Here is a 19,073-nt window from a genome sequence, read left to right as displayed (position 1 = left end):
CCTGCAACTCAGGCAGCCGTGCTCATGCTGTTAGCTAAACAACAAAGAAAGTCAGTGTATAGTTAAGTACCATAAATTACGTGATTAGGGCAACCCTGTATGAAGAGTGAAGTGCAAAGAAGAGTATCAGTGTGAGGTGAAACAGTAAAGGATGGTCTTGGGAGAATGGGTACAATTTGGAGAGAGAGAGTGAGAGAGAGAGCGTGCGCGCACAGGTATATTATATAGGCGGTGACCACAGAAGCAAACAAGGCTTGGACCTGGAATGACAGGGAACAGAAAGGAGACTAGCATGGCAAGGAATTACATGATTGTTGTGTTAATAAATGAAAGCAAGAGTGCACAGATAGGGAATGTTTTGAAAATCATGACAAAGGGAGTGGATTTAATTCACTAAGCAAGGAAGAGCAAGTCAATGAAAAGACAACCTACAGAATGGGAGAAAATATTTGCAAATCATATATCTAGAAGGGCAATTTGTACCCAGAATATATAAAGAACTCTTATTTACAACAACAAAAAGACAAATACCCAAGTAAAAAATGGGCAAAGGATTTGAATAAACATTTCTCCAAACAGGATACGCAAATGTTTGCAAGCGCACTGAAAGAAACCCAACATCACTAGCCGTCAGGAAAATGCAAAACAAAATGAGGTACCACTTTGCACGTACTAGGATGGCTATAATTAAAAAGACACACGGTAACAAGTATTGGCAAGGATGTAGAGAAATTGGAAACCTCAGTTATTTCTGGTGAGAATATACAATAGTGCAGGTACTTTGGAAAGAGTTAGGCAGCTCTTCAAAAAGTTAGAATTATCATATGACCCAGCAATTCTACTCCAAGACGTATACTCAAGAGAACTGAAGACACTGGCCCACACAAGAATGGGTGTACACGAATGTGCACAGAAGCATTACTCATAATATCCCAAAGGGGAAACAACCTAAACGTCCATCTGCTGAGGAATGGATAAACGAAATGCGGTCTGTCCATATGATGGAAGATTATCCAGCCACAAAAATAATGCTGTAACACAGGTGAATCTTGAAAACATTATGCTCAGTGAAAGAAGGCAGACACAAAAGGACACATACGGAATGATTCCATTTCTATGAAATGTTTCAAATGGGCAAACCCATAGAGACAGGAAGTACATTTGTTGTTGCCAGGGGTGTGGGGCACGGAGGAATGGGGAGTGACTGCGGATGGGTGAGGGGTGGGGAAAACGCTCTGGAACTAGGTGACTGATGCACAGCCTTGTCAACATATTAAACACCACTGAACTGTACACTTTGAAAGAGTAAAATGCATACTCCTCTCTCAAGTATTCAAGATATGACTCTATTCCCCATCAGTTTCTTTACTGCTTCTAGAGCAAGACACGCTTATTTTTAACCTCCGTGACCCTGCTCAAGTTACTCCTTCCTGTTTATGCAAATCTCAACCAAGCCTCCGAGGTATCTCAAGTTCAGAACCCTCAGCAGATTATCATCTGGTTTCTCAGTGTCTACACACTTCACTCTTTCCCCACTTTAAAATCCCACAGCAGCTCTCTTTGACACTTAATCACATACTGGCTTATGGACATTTTACAGTTCTATGTATATTTAATTTCTCTGATGGAAAGGACCATAGCAAAGACATTAATCCTATAATATACATCGTATAGCATTTCCATAGTTTTCATAGTGCCTTTATTTACATGATCTGATTTTAATCCATACAACAATCTTTAAACGAGGTCTACCCCGATTTTGTAGATGAGAAAATTAAATTTAAAAAGATTAAATGATTTGCTTGAAATCATACAGCTGAAAGGTGTTTGGACTCCATACGTAGCACTTTTTCTCATCGTATCAAGGGACTCAATAATTTGAGAGTACAGATCACGCTCTTTATTTTCTGGATCTCCCTCGACACCTAGCATACCACTTATCTAGGTTATGGATATAACAGAACTCCATAAAAACCTGGATGCATTAAATTAACAATGCAAACTGATCAGGACCGATATAGATCTAGGGACCTTTCTGTAAAGGGTCTGATTTTCAGTAAAATGCTACCATTTCTACAACTGGTATTACTTAGAGACAGGCAGGCAGACAGGTTGGGGTTTGCTCCCATTGTATCATTTCACACGTCTAGCTCTGGCAAGACTTGACTTGGAGACGAAGCAACTTCGAGGGAAGGGTTATGCTCCATCATCCAGGGGAAGCTAAGCGGGTCCATTATTTCAACACCATTATGTCCAGCTCTGCAGTTGTGGAAATTAAGGCACTTACAACAAAAACGAAATACCTTTACTCCGCCCAAAATGGTTTAGGAAAAGTATAATAAGCATTTTGTATCAAAGTCTACATCCAAATTATATTACAGGAGATTAAGCATTTTTACGTAAAATGAATTAGACCAAATCATTGTATTTAAAAAAATTCCATTTCTAGTACTGCTTATTAATTTAATTAGCTATCCCATTATACAAGGATAGAAGGACAAAATAGGTTATCTTTATAAATGACGGCAAATTTACTGTGGTTAAACACAGAATTCTATAAATGTTAGACTTTCGCACTTGAGTTCCAGTGTACCTGGCACAACGCTCTGATGAGAACGCCCACCACCGCCACCACGCCAACCCATGCAGCGCTCTACGCCAGGCACTGTTCCAAGAAGGAGTTGTACTTACATACTACCTTATCCTGTTCTCACAGCACACACCTCCTCACAAAGCAGGGAATATTATCATTCCCCATTTACAGATGTAGAAACGGAGACAGTGCGAGTTAACAGCGCGTCCAACTTCATACAACTAGTAAGTGCGAGAATAAGAACGAACCACTGTTGTATTATATTGTCTCTGTATAATCTGCTGGCTTTCTCGTTAACTGTACTTCCAGAAAATATAAAACCTCAGTGTAGTGCTTTTTCATGGCTTCCCTACATTATTACTTAACTGCCCCTCCATTTTTTTCAAATGAAATCGTAGGCTGAACGTTAATATACAAAAACACATGCAAGTGCTTTTTCTCTAACTGATGCCTGAAGCGAAATGCTACCTATTCCTAATCCCCCACACAAAGATGAATGAAAACTTGAAATCAGGAAATTACGATACCAAGCCACAATATTTTGAGCACTTGTAGTGTGCCAGGCACAGAAATAGTTATTTTGTCTATTTAAATAGTTATTTATTCTGTAACCACCTCATTATAAATCCTTTTTGGCTTAGAAAAGGTAAATGCCTCGGTCATAGTCACACAGCTAGGACTGGCAGCAGAAACGCCAAAGCACGTGAACCCGGGCTAGCTTACTCTCAGGCTCACTGTGGCACCACTGACCTACCCCGGACTGAATGACTCCTGTAGACTAAGGCTTCTGCCATATTCTGGCCAGGCTCCTCTAATATTCTTCCTCACAAAAGCACAGCTAAGGTGCAAGTGATGAATGTAGAAAGGCATTGGGTGGGGCGGCTATCAGGCCCAACAGTCACTCTCTATCGTCGCTATCAATAGAAGATAACTGGAAATCTTGATGCTTATTCATCTTCAAAGACAGGTAGTAGAAGGCAGTTATTTCTGTTCTTAGATTGTTTCTTATATTCATATATGTTTAGAAGTGACTCACTTATTTTCTGTTCTGTTGCAATTTTTGCTTCTTTTACAAAGCCATGGGCAATACAACACAAAGGGCATCAAGTTGAGTGCCTCTGCTCTCCGCATCTAATGTTGTTCGTGCTGACTCTGCCTCCACCTTCCCCACCCACAAAATGCTCCCTGTCACGTGGGGCTGCCCGCTGGAGATGACGGTACCCTCCAGGAGAAAGGCCCTATACCTCACGCCTCTACCACACTTACATTCAATGTGGATGTGTCTCATGTTTGGAATAGTCACAATACTTCAAAATATAATGCAGCCACCCTGTTACGACACGGATCAGTAGGATTTAAAAACTTCCCAGCTTCCTTACGCTGACATTTTCTCCAATGCGCCGCTATATTCCATACTCCAAGATGATGTTTTTCTATTGGGACAAAGCTTCAGAATAAGCTGAACTCCTCTCACCACAGCTTGTAAATATTTCTGGTTCTCCACTTCACAGGGGCAATTACAGGTTTTGATTTAAAAAGTCAAACAAAGGACTTAAAGCCAAGGTGACAATATCAATAAGAAATGAGAATAAATAATCAAGTACATAATTCTTCATATAACTCCGTCACTCTTAAAATGCCTCACCCATCCAAAAACCTAAACTGGTTAATATTTTTTCCTTTTACCTCATTTCAGTGAAGTGTTAGAAGCCTTTTCCTACTTAAGCCATCTAGGCACTTTAAAAACGGAGATAAATTACATAAAAATAATCAAACAGCCACCTTATTCTGGATTAAAAATGTAAGCGTTATCAAGGGGGCACATTTGTATAGTGTATTCTATCATATTTTCATAAGAAAAATGGGTAGATTCACCCAGAGTCATCATGCTATATATAATACTCCTAGGCAAGATTATGTTACTATAACGTCAGCATAAGAGTTAAAATCCAAAATTTGAGGTATTTACTTTACTGATTCATTTGTGTTATAACTGTAATCCTTATTATTTAAGAGAAAATTCATTTAAATACGATTTTAAGATTCTCCCCATCCCATATACAGTGATGTGTTAAATCTTGAAAAATTTTTTTTCTTCCATTAAAAATTCTCCTTTGAGACCCATTAGCAATTCCAGCAAGCTTGCCTCATTATATCAATCTAATTACAAATAAGGTTAATTTTAGAAATTATTGAAGTAAAATTGAAGATACAGAAGCCACATTGATGCTTTTTGTTCGTCACTGGCATTCCTAACAATGGGCCCAGCAATGTCACCTTCCTGGCAGTTACATGTGACTGCACAATCTCATGGTAGGCACCACTCCTGTGGAACACGGCTCACAGGAGCTCAACAGCTGGCTTTCCTACAGCTGAGGTTATACCAATTAAAAGAAATAAATCACCAAAGAAATTACTACTGACAGCACATTTGTTGTCTTCGGAAAATCTTTACCATATATGCAGTGTTAAAATATTTAAATGAAAGAATGAGAAAAACCATTAAAAATTTACTGTTACAATTTTTGTGGAGGTCCATTTAGCTATATACTCGTATGTATAAAACTTTAGTTTACAAATTGTGTTCATAGGCCTCATTCATCAACATGTCTTCGTTAAATTCTAGTTTCCACTAAAGACCAGAGAACACCATGTGCTAGTTAGAAAAAAGAAACAAATACAGAATGTACATTGGGGTACCTTTTATACTACCCCCCCAGAGTAATATTTAACACATACGAGGATACAATTTGCCATCTAGTCATCAAATTTTACTGTGCTGTAGCTCTTGTCATCAATAAAAAACAAAATCACCTAAGACTGGTGAGAATTCTAATAAGAACAGTATTGTTTTGACACAAGACATGCAAGTAAAGACATTAATGAATTATTCATATGGAATTACAGCATTGCAGATCAAATCTTTTTTACAAGAATAAAACTCTTCAATTGAACAACGCATTTACTGCACCTTTCTCTGATTTTTAACTCTTAACCTAACTGGTGCAATGAAAATAGTGGCTAATTATAAAAACCAAGATTAGAAACATCTTACCATACACTCCTTTGTCTAACAGCAGTAAAAATTCATCCACAGCGTTTCTCATCTCATATTCGGTAAGATCCAACAGTGAAACAACTTTGAAATCCAGCTGCCTTAACAAGTTGGTCAATTCATACACATCCACCAAAGGAGCTTTCAGCTTGGGGTGCTCCCAGTAATTCATATTTCCTATCAAAAGAGCAACCTTATCCTTTGCTGTTGAAAAAGGGGGGGGGGAGGGATTGAAAGGAGAATACAAAGATTAAAATGAAAGCTATGGAAAGGGTATCATTATAATAAAAAAGTATGCTTTACAAATAAGATTTCATTATGATTTATCTTCAAATGTTCACTTTATGCAGCAGACCTGTACCGAGGACCACAGAGGCTAATAAACGAAACAAATGAAATTAAACTTATTGATACTTTCGAGAACCAGGAAAAGGATATTAGCTGTATATAAAGCATAATGGTAACTAATATTAAACTATAGTTTTATTGAATTACAACAAAAGTATAAAATATAATATTGAACCAGACTTTTAAACGTAAACAAGGAATGTTTGAAATTGGGTTCCCATCAAATTAAATTCTATTTTGCTGACAAGAAGGCTAAAAACAGAAATACCAAAAGAGAACAGGAAGAATTCATATCAGGGCAAGTGAGGGGAAATACCAAAGAGGAGAAAAAAATAGCAACTTAACAAGTACTGTATCTGTATTTTTTTTAGGTGATGTACTGTCTTCTCTTAGTTTCGTCTTTTTTTTTTTTTCTTCATATTTTTATTAGCACTTATTTGATGCTGAATTTATTCTGGGCCATAAGTTTTTGTTTCTTCAGTTTCTTCTGGGAGATCTGTTTCTTCTGTGCAGCCTCCTCTTCTGGTTTGGAACAATCTGCTCTTTCTCGTCTCAGTGTGGCAGGGGGAGCTCATGCATGGGTTAACCCTCCCGTGAGCTCTGTAAGTGCTGCAAAGCATCTTGGGAGCTTTGTTCACCTGGCTGTGTTCAGTGACCAGAGACTTTACATCTAAGCCCTTAAGGTCAGCATTACTCTCTGCATTTTTAAGCATGTGCGGTAAAAATTCTGCACTCTTTTTGGGCCACTGACCCTGTGTCCAGCCCCATTATTTGGCCTGGGCACACCTCCCAACTCCACCACTGTAATGATGGAATGGCACACATTGCTTCTGGGACGTGACATCCTTTAGATACATGGTGGCTTTTCGGATATGCATACCCTTGACGGCCTGGGGCAGTTTCATGAGTGTTTTTGAAGTGAACACGAAGATTTGAACCTTTTGATTTACATGATTTTGTGGAGTTCTCTGGGTCAAGTAAATAGTGAATCATTTTCAGAGGTCATCTCAGGCTGCTTATGGGAAGAGCTTCTCTTCGCTTCTTTAAAAAAATGTCCCATTTGGGTGAGATACAGCTACTTAGGGCTACGTGAAGACTTTTGTATGAATATCTTAAAGTTTATTTTCTGACTTAGTGCACTGAGACTTTTTTCAAAGATGTGTTCTTATACCAATTTTTTTTTTTTTTGGTTTTTGGAGGCAAAAAGATCCACACCTATGCCCTAAAAAGTACCAGCTGGCTTCATCAGGTGTAGAGTTTGTCCAAAAACATCTGTGGGAGGCTGGGCATAGCTTAGTGCTTAAGAGGTCTTCAAAATTGTACCTTTGCTAGTCTGGGGTGGGGTTCAAAGTTCAAGACATGAGGCCATGCCATGACTACAGGAACCTGTTATAGTGTGTTTCTTGAGGATGCTGTGGTATAAATCCATGAAGGAGACGTAAGAGAGCAGTGGAAACGGTGTAACAAGAGCACCCAGCAGGACCAGTAACCGGCTGAAGAGACACGCTGGGTAGCACTGCAGGCTATCTTATGTCACAGGCCAGGACTAGGCGACCGACCTTTGTCACAAAGTGTTGCTAAGTAGTTTACTTATAAATTATTATGAATACCACTCCTATGAAATTGTAGCAGGCACAAATAATCACATTGTTGACTTCATGTCTGCAATATTTAATAGAATTTCAGATGTTTCAAATCATTAAGTTGATTAAATTTCACCAAACATCTCTCTGGTGAAATTTTCTCTTTCCACAGAATACTTAAGTCTAGTGTTAAACAAGGCCCAGAGAAAAACTAGTACCAACTCAAAGAACGTGACTCTTTCAAAGTAGCAGAAAACCCCACTTTGTGAAAAGCCTCAATACTTTCACGCCATGGTATCTTTATTCTATATCTACATTTTCAGAGATCTCTGACAAAGTACCCGTTTATACGAGTATACACCTTTCAGAAGAAAAAACAAATGATACCTAAGTCATATTTCTATTTAATAGAAGTCACTTCAACTCCTATACAAGTGATACTCTCTTCTTTTACCCAAAAGAAAGGCCAAATTTCAAGATTATATAATGATTCAGACATAAAGCTTCTATTAAACTCTCTTTAGTTCTAAAACAATTAAAAATTTGAGAACACTAACGATAGATTTCAACAGGAGGCAGTATAAAACTTAATATCACTATATTTCCTTTTTTTTAAAAAAAAGTTTCTTCTTACATAAATTAGGTATACACTCTTACACCAAAGTATTCACTATATAGTAAGAATATTAGCTGACAAATCCACAGAAAGAAAAGTGTTAGTGCATTTTTCTGTGAGCCCACCAGCCTATCAAGAATTCAGACCCCACCTCACCATGATGAAGGAGTTAGGTCAATCGACTTCTAAGTAAGGGGAAGTAAGAGAATGTGTAGTCTCTGGCTTACACCATTATAGCCCAAATCATGAGGTGCCTGAAGTTACTCAGGTAGTAAAGTGCTTGTAAATCATAGTAGGTTTTTGGTGGAACATTATGATAATCTAATTCTAATATATATCCTAAACTAAGTTTTACTGTCAGAAAACAATTAAAAGGTACGTGACGGAAAAAAAGCCAGTTGTCAAACTAGCATCATAGGCTGTTTCTGTTAATATTAATTCTTTATTCACTGGTTTTGTTATCTGTTTGCAAAGAATACTTGCTATAGTTTATAGAATGCAAGTGTTTGACAATGTGCCTTAAAATGTATGTATCGGTAATTGATACATACATTGTAGACATAATTCTTCAAACTGTTTTCCCTAAGGGTGATTTTTAATAGCTACTTTCTAAAATGTCTTAGAGCATTTTCTTGAGTGTAATGGTAATGGAGACGCTGAGTAAATGAATCTTACCTTGTCCAATCTACTTGTAAAACAGTTCCTGAATGACAAGTGAAGCGAGGAGGGTTTAGAGTGGAGAAGCAGACTGCAATAGTCGAAATAAGAGCTGACAGAGACTCACTGCAGGAAATTGGTTGTAGAAGGGGAAAGAAACAGTCAGAGTCTAGAGAGATGATAAAGAAAGAAATAGTAAAATTTGAAGTTGAGGAGGTAAGAGTGAGGAAACTTCAAAATAGCAACTAAATAAGCAATTTATGATAGTTTTCAAGTGATAAAATAAGTGGAAGAAATTTTCTGCAGAAAAACATTTACTGTAACAGCCACCCACAATTTCTTGAACACAAACGATTTATTGGAAAAAGGAAACATGAATGCAAGTTGATAAAGCAGCAGAATAAAACCACTTCAGAAAGATATTTTTAACTACATAATCCTAAACATTTTCCAAAGTTCCAAGCAATGTATTTTTTAAACATTGGTATAGTGTTATATCATGAATCCCACGTCTAGTATCTATTGGTGTGTTACTCATCGCCTCTCATCTAAGATGAATCAGCATTAACAAGCTCCTGGAAAAGGGCCTGGCATATATTTAGTGCTATGTAAGTACTTCCTAAATAGAATCTTGAGCCATCTATCAAAAAGAGAGTATTAGCATCAAATCTGACTGGTTGAATATCCAGTCCTTATTGGTCTCATGCAGAAAACCTTTTAATCTCTACTCACATGTCCTACAAAAAAAAGTCCAAATTCCTTAGTCTGGCAAACAAAGCCATTCCTATTCGAGTCCATGCCCACCTTTCCAGCTGTGGTCAAAGACAGTACCCAATGAACCATGGGATCCTTGCCCTCATGTAGTGCAGTCACCCTCACACCAGCCCCCAGCCCCTAACCCCAAATCTGGGCCGCCCTGTGATTCTTTTTGAACAACATAACATGGCATGACACTTTGCTAGTTCTGAGTCTAAACCTTAAGAAGTGTGACAGCTTCCAGTTTGTGGATCCAGCCACCATGTAAAGAAATTTAGCTACATGGCGAGATCATGAGATCACGTGGGGAAGGAAGAAAGGGGAGACAAAGGGAAAGAATGTTCACAACAGGGCAACAGGTGAACACACGCCCCTTTTTAAAGGGGCAGCCACTATTTAGCCACAACCGACAGCTACCCCTTTTTAAAAGAACCCAGAAATCTGAATTTTTATGAAATCTGACCAATGACATTGGTCAGATTATATTTGTTAAAAAAAATTATAATTGTTAAAAAATTATAAAAAAATTGTAAAAAAATTATAATTGTTAAAAAATGATTATAATTGTTAAAAAAACAACACTGTATGCCCACCCTCCCCACCACCCACCCAAAAACTTAGCCAGTTTTATGCCCTTTTCTCGAAAGCATGTAGCAATCTCACATTCGCTGCACCTTGGTTTTAACTTCCACGTCTCTGCTGGTGACACTCCTAACTGTACCCGTGGTCCTGGCCTCGCCTGACAGTCCCACGTATACAACGGCCTGCTGCACACTTCACTGAGATGTGACACAAACACCTTACACTGGTTAGGCACCCGCTGTCCATCCTCTGAAGCCTGCTTTTGACTCTGTCTTCTTCTACTCAGTGGGCTGTATCCCTCCCCCCGAGTGGTCCAAGCAAGAATCCTAACAGGCAAGTGATTCCTCTCTATCTTTTTATGCCCTATAGCAAGATGACAAAAACAGCTTACTGATTCCATCACCTAAAGATCTTCTGAATTTGTTCCTATTTTCTGCATTCTCATGGTACTAACCTATGTAGATTCTCACTATTTATCTAGACGACCGCAACAGTGTTTACATTTTTATCCTAACCAAAAACGTCTCCCTCCAGTTTGCTTTCTGCACCGATACAAGACTGGCCTTTCAGAGCGACAAATCTCCTTCACCCCTCTACCCAAGAGTTTCCCTGCAATGGCCTGTATGGGAAATGGGCCTCCTGAAGACCTGGTTTCGTCCTTCTCCTCTGGCTCCTCCTCTTCATGCTCCAGAGCACTGAGTGGTATTTGTAGTTCTCCAAGTCCAACACTGTCGCATTGCCCTGCCATGCGGTACCCAGCCTTTTAGGTTCTGTCTGGGAGGCCCTTCGCCTCCTCATCCTTCACTACGCAGAGCTGTGCCTGCAGCCTCTCAGCTGCTTTGCTAACTAACCCCACCCAGAGAGGGTGTTACTCACTTCTGTGTAACATACACATTTCTTTCTCTTTACATGTTTGTATGTTTGCATGTTGCTAGAACAAAGACATCACTCCACAGAAGCTGACTGGGTCCCAGAGACTGAAATCATAGTCTTTTTAAGCTTCTTGTCCTATAACTACCTTTACAAATATCCAAAACACACCATTTGGTCCCAATATTATTTAAATATTTACAAAAGCTGTCAAGTTAAAATGGCTTTAATCTTTTCACGATCACCACAAAAGAGATATATATCATAATTATATGTTGATCAAGCATTTTCAAGCTCTACTCACCCAGAGGTTGGTCAGCTGTTTGCTCTTTATTATCTATAAAAAAGTGAAAATGTAAAAAATATAAGGTGTTATTATTCGTGCTACAAGTTTCTTCAGGATTAGAGGTATATGGAAACAATGAACAATAACATCAGTGGCATTAAAAGACAGACTCTGGTTTCTCCCAGGGAGCTTACGATTTTAAGATTTTCAGATTCTTGATAAAAACATATACCTGGATGGACAAAGCTGGAATCAGAGCAGGGGGATCACCAGAGCTGGGGGTGGTAATCTTTAACCCGCCAGGGAGAAGTGACGATGTGGAAACGGTGGGTGGCGGGAATAAGCGGTGGCAGCAGGGGAGTTAGCATTTACTGAATGTCTGCCAGGTGCTGTTCTACGTGCTTTCAATCTAACTGACTGAAATGAACCTCACTGTACGAGAGACAGAGCATGACCACCTCCATTATACAGGTAAGGAATCTGAGGCAGAGAGAGAGTAAGTCACTTGCCCAAAGTTATTAAGCTTGGAGTAAATCTCACTCCATACTTTGTGCTCTTTGCCAACCGTTCTACATAAGATGAAATACTCCCAACCCCTGGTGACCATGCAGGAAGAGATACAGGGAGAGATGGAATTCAATCATTTATGTGTCTACTACTACACGGAGGGTAACTTTTGTGCATTTTTAAATGACTCATATGCTACTGGAGTCTATAAAATTTATTAAATTTTACTTTTCTAAAACTCAAATGTTTTGGTGTGTCTGAGTCTTGAAGAGTACAGATAAAATGAAAGGATGCCAAGAAAATTTTAGAAGCTTAGTGGTGGCTATTTGCAAAAGTTTTCCTGAAATCACTTTTCACAATGTTCACTGCAGGGCGAACAGGATTCTAAGCAGACCAAGAGAAACACCTGCTACATTACTAGGAGGGTTCCCCGACAGCAGGCAGGTTTGGATGCTCGGGTGTCTCCCTGAGGCTCCCCTTGAGCTCCAGATCGGTACGGCAAGAATGACACTGGTGACACTGGCTTTCTGCTTTGTCTAATTCGCCTACATGTAATCAGCACAGCGCAATCATCATTAGGAGTTTATTAACAATAACAGATATTCATTAACAAAATATGGGCATGAAACTAAGCAAACTAGATATGGTGCTACGATAATGAGATATCGCATGTCAGGAAATAAGAGAACTCTCTGTAAATATTCAATGATACAACTGCCTTCATAATCGAGTCTTAGAAGGTTTTATTTTCAGCTAGATTCCCGGGTTCCATCACTGCCTTTCTGAATGCTCACGACCTATACACGTCTTGTCTGCACGGAGTCCTCACTGTTACTCTGCCTAGAATCTCAATGAAAAGCTTTCCCGTAGCTGAATTTGTTTAGAAATCCATTCTGGTTAAAACGGGCCAACGGCTGATGCCCATGCCTGCCAACTGTCAGTCTCTTCATGGTCACTGACCTACTACTTACCTGGATAGCTCCCCCTGCTCCTGCTAACACACCTTTTACTTCAGATCAAGACATCCAACCTGTTCACATATGTTCTATGATTGAGGAACTCTGAACAAGGTCCCAGGGGTCTGGGGAGTTCAGAAATGTTACTCCTGTTACTTTCAAAGACTGCGTCTTGTCTTTCAAATTGAACACCATGTACTTCGCCCACTAACTAACTGCCTTTTTATGGTTCAGAGTCATACACAATGATAAAAGGTACACTGATATTTTATGTTGCCTCAGTATACTCACTTTTCCACCCTTGTAGCCTTATAATCTAGAATATTTTTAATATTTTCACTTGCATGAAACTATACTTCATATAATTCCAACCCTAAATTATATTATTTTAATAAAGAAAAAAATACTAATACTACTATAGCAAAAGAATATCTACAGTATCTTCAAGTTATTGTATTCAATAACTTAAAAATCTAAAACCAATGTTTTATGTTTATATTACTCACCAGGATGCCCGAGATGATTTAATTCATCTGAAATGAAATAAGAGAAAATAGATTAGGGTTAAGTAATCCAACTGCCAACTTAGCACACATATTGAAGACTAATCAAAGAAGGTTTTGAGCTGTTAAAGCATGTTACAATGTTTCATCAGTTTAGAACTTTCTATAGATCTTAAATGAGAAGCCATGCAAGTATTAAATAGGAAAGAATACTGTTGTGGATACCATTTAGAATTTCTAAGCTATTATTATTTTCATTAAATGACAAAAGGCTAAGTAGACTCACTATTTGCTCAAAGTTTTAGATATTCTGGCCTATTATGGGACAAAACAGTTAAGAGATAGGTCTGTCTGTGGCCTCAACTATAAACTTCTTGAAATTAATTAACAATATCAAATGATCTTTTCTTTTTTAATAAACTTTTAATTTTAGAAAACTTTAAGATTTATAGAACAAATGTGAAGATAGCACAGAGTTCCTGTATACACCCATACCTAGTTTCCCTATTTTTAACATCTTATATGAGGAAGGTATATTTGTCACAGCCATTAATGTTCTTTTTTGTTCCAAGCCCCATTCAGGATAACACATTACATTTACTGTGTCGCCTTTGGCTCTTCTTTATTGTGACAATTTATCTGACTTCTCTTGTTTTTGATGACCTTGACAATTTTGAGGATTACTGATGAGGTATTGTGTAGAATGTCTCTCAATTGGGATTTGTTGATGTTTCTCACGGTTAAATTGGTGTAATGTGGTTTTGGAGGTACAGTGGTTTCAGAATTGTTAACCCTCACCCCCTGGCTAAAGGACGTCATTTAGGCAAAGATCCATGACATTATAGCCATCTACTTTTCCTTTACAAATTTTATGGAGATAAAAATTAACATTAAGTTACAAACGTTATACTATTCATAAGTTGTTAGGCAAAACTTGTTCTTCTGTGTGATCTACATCAACTAAAGCACAGCATCAGCTAGAGTCCAGGCTTCGTACAATTTCTTTTGCCTGTTACCTTACAGACTTCACTAATTTCTGATTGCTTAGGTCAGCGTCTTGTTCTTCCTTCTGCTCTTCGGCAAGGTTGCTTTATACATTTGCAGTACACTTAGATTCTTTTGTTAGATTCTGCATCCCATCCTGGAGTCCATCCTCCTCTGACCTCCGACTAAATGATTTTGTAAAACTTGCATACCCTTATTCACCATTACAGTGCTCACACAGAATAGTTTCCCTGCCTTAACAAATGCCCTGGGCTTCCCCTAATTCAATCTCCACCCTTTGTCCTGATCAAATAGCTTTAATAAAACACATAAAATGAAATTGATAACATCATGTTCCATAGGTAAAAAAAAAATGATATGACATAGGACTCCGCTCATGATCTGTGTCAACCAACCAATTATAAAATGTCTCAATTTTGTAGACATTTTTAGAAAGAAATGTGGGATCTCATTTTTCCATCTGAAATTTCTAGAGTAGTTTCATAGTTGGATTTTCATCCCTAAGTGTTTGGAACAGATTTATTTGAAAATTATTATAGAATGGTATGATGTTACTGCAAAAATTATAAGGAGAATCTTACAGGTAAAGAAAGGTGATCATTTACAGGCAACACCCTGAAGCCAAGTGGGACAGCAAAGCTAGTGTTATTTATTCATTCTAACAGGTCTCCAACGTTAGGAAGTTTTAAAAGTCATGCAATTAGGCAAATAAGGAGTAAGACAAGAAAGAGGAGCTCGGTCAGGATTTCTTCACGTAACTTCCCTCCTATAAAGGCCCACAGACCATGAGACTGGAAGTCCCTTATCCTAGAGAACTCCCATTCACAATTATGTATTGGGATGAAAAGAGTAACTACGTATTTGAAGGGGACACAATATAGAGATTTGAAGAACAGAAAAATCAGCAAAAATAAGATTTAGCATTATTTTCTTAATTTATCCAGGTAGAGCCTAAGGTTATACAATAGTTTAAAGAGGCAGAAATTGAAAAAATACTTTGCAATCCACAAACTTAATTTTGCAAAATAATGTGATATCATACGAAGGGAACTTAAGTTTTAAAATGTACTAATTACAACTTACGTGCAGTGTTTTAATTAAAACAAATGAGAAGCATATATTGAAATAGACTTTTAATTCTCTTTATATATTATGGTAAAGGTGACACGGCAGATTAAGCTACAACTTTGTAGCTTCAAAAATGGATCTTATCAATTTTATATTAAAATAATGTTTAATATTTGATATAACATGTATTAAACAATAAATCTCCTGTCCTGAAACTTTAATAGAAATTACATTCACATTTGAGAGGCATATTATCATGGCTCAAAAACAGATAAAATAATCTAAACAACTTTCCATGACAGTATAGCCATCCATCTTTTTTGCAAATTTTGTGAAGATAAAAATCAGCATTAGGAATTAATTGCAAATGTTCACTATTCATAAGATGTTATGCAGAACTTTATTCTTATATGCAATAGAAAATCAACTGAGTTATTTTCATAGTATGTCAATTTAACAGTGTCCTATGGCAATTTACAAACCCTCAAAGACACAATATCCTTAGATCAAAATTGTTTCTTATAGCTAGTATTTTTTCCATTGCTGCACTCAGTAGGTTAGAGCACTCCACCAATCCCAAGAGGAACCAACATGCAGGCTATCTGGTTTCAAACCAAAGGATTACACTACCTTCAGTGCACTCCACTGCCTCATCTGTTCTTCCTTGTTCCAGAGAAAACAAATGTGAATATACTGTAATTCATGATCTTAGGAAGGGCAGCCATCAAGCAAATAGAGAGATAAATATCACAGAAAGATGTTGGCAAACCAACATATGCATCAACATTTCTGACCATTAACAATACAACTATAAATGTATTCAGCATAAATAGAACAATTATGTGCTTTATAACGGGGAGTGTTCACTAATCATCATGCTTTCCTTCACATGCCTGTGACGTTTGTTTTTTAAAAAATGTTTTATTAAAAATTTTTCCCCACTAACGCAAGTTCTTTTTTTTCTCTCCAAAGAGAGACGAGACTTAACGCAAGTTCTTGATGACTCAAGTTTTAATACATTTTTCCCATACTTGTTTAAAATAAAATATTCAAAAATATCTAAATGAAAAACGATTCTTCTGGTTCTTTCTGCTGCTGGTGTATGAAACTGGATTATGAATTTAGTATGTGTTCTCTCAATTTTCTGTATAAACAGTGTTAACGCCTGATACTTAACACACCATTGAATAGAATGGGGTAAAAAGTAGCAGAATTGCCTTTGCTTAAACGTTTCATTTTATATAGCTTATATTACACTCCATTTGTCAGAACACCGAGTACTACTGCTTACCTATGATGACTTCTGCCTTCTTGCTATCTTGACTGTCTCGGTCATTATGTACACGACACCAGTAGATTCCTTGATGCTCCAAATCCACATAAGGCACCTACATTAATATTAGAACATACACACATTTCCTCTTCAATTTTAATTTAAATTGGTTTGGAGAAAAAGTTATTTTGTACTTTATAAAAACTATAAAACAAAGTTTCAGAAGGCTTTAGACATTCTGAGATTATTTTCATTCATCAGGTTACATATTAGCAAGGAAATGATACAATGATTTCAATAATACTGAGTTCAGCGCAATACTATTTGACATTTTAGTATAAGCGCTAGATGTGGTACTAGTATATTCTAGCACTTTTGCAAATATAAGAATCAACTAATATTAAATAACAAGAGACTTGAAACAAAAATTCTGAAAACATGAAAACATCCCAAAGAATATAAATTTCAATGTTTACCTTAATTTTTAATTGTACAATTTACTTTACGTACTAACACAAAATACTCCCCAAATCCACTTCCTACCATGTATAGCTTTTTTGTCTCGTGTATTAGCGGCGATTCATTTTTGAACCACTGGTAGTGAGGAATGGGACTTCCAACAGCAACACACTGTAAGACCAAGGTGCTGCCTGGCATCAGCTTTTGGGACCTTGGTTCAACACAGATTTGCAGCTTGGTTTCAGAGACGCAATCCAAACTTCCTTAAATTAAAAGAAAAATATCATTAAACATAAATAAAATCCCTAGGTTAAAAAAAAATTTTTTCCCTTTTAATTAAAATATAATGTGTTTTCAAGTTCATCCTTCATTTTTTTTCTTCAATTTTTTAAATTGGGGAATATAAGGGGAACAATGTGTTTCTCCAGGGCCCATCAACTCCATCCAAGTCATCCTTCAAGCTGTGGAGGGCACAGCTCAGCTCCAAGTTCAGTCACCGTTTTCAATCTTCAGTTGCGGGGGCACAGCCCACCATGCCACGCTGGAATTGAACCAGCAACCTTGTTGTTGAGAGCTTGCACTCTAACCAACTGCGCCATCCAGCCGCCCCTCTGGAAGCTCAGCGGCAGCTCATGGGTCCATGTGGGAATCAAACGGGCAACCTGTTGTTCAGAGCTCGTGCTCTAACCAACTGAGCCACCCGGCCGCCCTAAACAGATATTTTTAATGGCAGCACTTCTCAGAGCTTTCAGCATTTTAGCATACATTGTGAAAGACAGAGGGGAAAATAGTTCAAGTGGTTTCCGAATGTGTTTGGCCGCAGAATCTTTTTTGTGGGGGCAAACAACTTACTAACATCTTGAGTGATATTCACGTTTAACACGGAAAGCTATACACTCTACTGTTGGATTTGACTTATTAAAATAAGGAGTTTTGTTATTTGTACTGAATAATTATGGATGGGTTATCACTAGCATTTCTTCCCAAGGCAGATACCAGAAAGTATTCTTTACTGAGCATTCATTTGTTACTCTAAGTTCGTGGAGGACAGAGGGCTTATCAGTGTTATGCAATTCCAGGTCTCTATCATGAAACTCAGAGGTTCATTCAGTGTCTCCCTTGTTGCACGGGATTTGCTGAATGAATAAGATCCCATTTATAAACATATTAAAGTTCATTACATGCACAGAAACAGTCTAGAAAGATATAACTAACTCTCCTAATTAATCATGACTAGTTGTTGAGGTGGTTTATTTATTTAGGTAGAGGAAAAGCTAAATTGCAAGAGAAGAATGGAAGATAAGAATAGTAACCAAAAGTCTGTTTCCCTTCTATTCCTTTTGTTTGGCAAAAATGACAAAGGATATGGTCTTGATGGTGAGTGTGTATATAACAAAATAGCATCTGATAGCTACTCTTTAGAGTAGACTTTTTCTTGATCAATACTAGTTATTGGACTAAAAAGGTGGACGACAAAGAGTAAAAATAGTTTGATGAAATGTTTTATTGCAGTGAAAGATACATACATGCCCTTTCATGTAGACACCAACTAGATAGAGTTTTATTCTATAGCACAAATTTTTAGGAGTAATACAGTCATTTGGGAGAAAAATGTACAGTGTAGAAAAGAATTGAAAAGTGAGCAGCAAGGCAGTATCAGGGACTACACCATTCAAATCCATGAAAGAAGGCAAGTTTAAGAGGTCAGCAGCAGGGTCAGACTGAGAAAGATTGTGCGTTATCCTAAGGTGAGTGAGTGTGTGTGTGTGTGTGTGTGTGTGTGTGTGTGTGTGAATCCATCCACAGTAAAAGAGAATTAAAACACATGGGATAAAATCTTAACAACTGGTGACCTTATATTGGGGAAAGTACAAATGCGTGCTTTGGGTAATATTTTCATACTTTGAAATCATTTAAAAGTAAACATTTAAAATAAAACAAAATAAAATAAAATAA

At 37.5% G+C, this 19,073-nt stretch overlaps 1 protein-coding gene across 3 annotated transcripts in view; it reads right to left on the bottom strand.

The window, feature by feature from the left end:
• Positions 1 to 19,073, bottom strand: part of MALT1 (MALT1 paracaspase) — an 84,038-nt gene that overhangs the window by 10,876 nt on the left and 54,089 nt on the right. For 2 of the 3 annotated variants that reach the window (XM_074339900.2, XM_019729280.3), the window contains 6 exons: positions 17,202 to 17,380; positions 16,677 to 16,773; positions 16,016 to 16,048; positions 13,316 to 13,342; positions 11,365 to 11,397; positions 5,649 to 5,852 (listed from right to left, as the gene is read on the bottom strand). In XM_074339900.2, coding sequence (XP_074196001.2) covers positions 5,649 to 5,852; positions 11,365 to 11,397; positions 13,316 to 13,342; positions 16,016 to 16,048; positions 16,677 to 16,773; positions 17,202 to 17,380 — 573 coding nt within the window. The remainder of the gene's footprint in view (positions 1 to 5,648; positions 5,853 to 11,364; positions 11,398 to 13,315; positions 13,343 to 16,015; positions 16,049 to 16,676; positions 16,774 to 17,201; positions 17,381 to 19,073) is intronic. The other variant, XM_019729281.3, reaches the window with a different exon arrangement.

Source organism: Rhinolophus sinicus, chromosome 4 (genome assembly GCF_057876585.1).
Source record: "Rhinolophus sinicus isolate RSI-liver-muscle chromosome 4, RSI-T2T, whole genome shotgun sequence".
Taxonomy (NCBI): Eukaryota; Metazoa; Chordata; class Mammalia; order Chiroptera; family Rhinolophidae; genus Rhinolophus; species Rhinolophus sinicus.
Note: the sequence above shows the minus strand (reverse complement) of the source record. Positions and strands in the feature narration are given on the sequence as shown.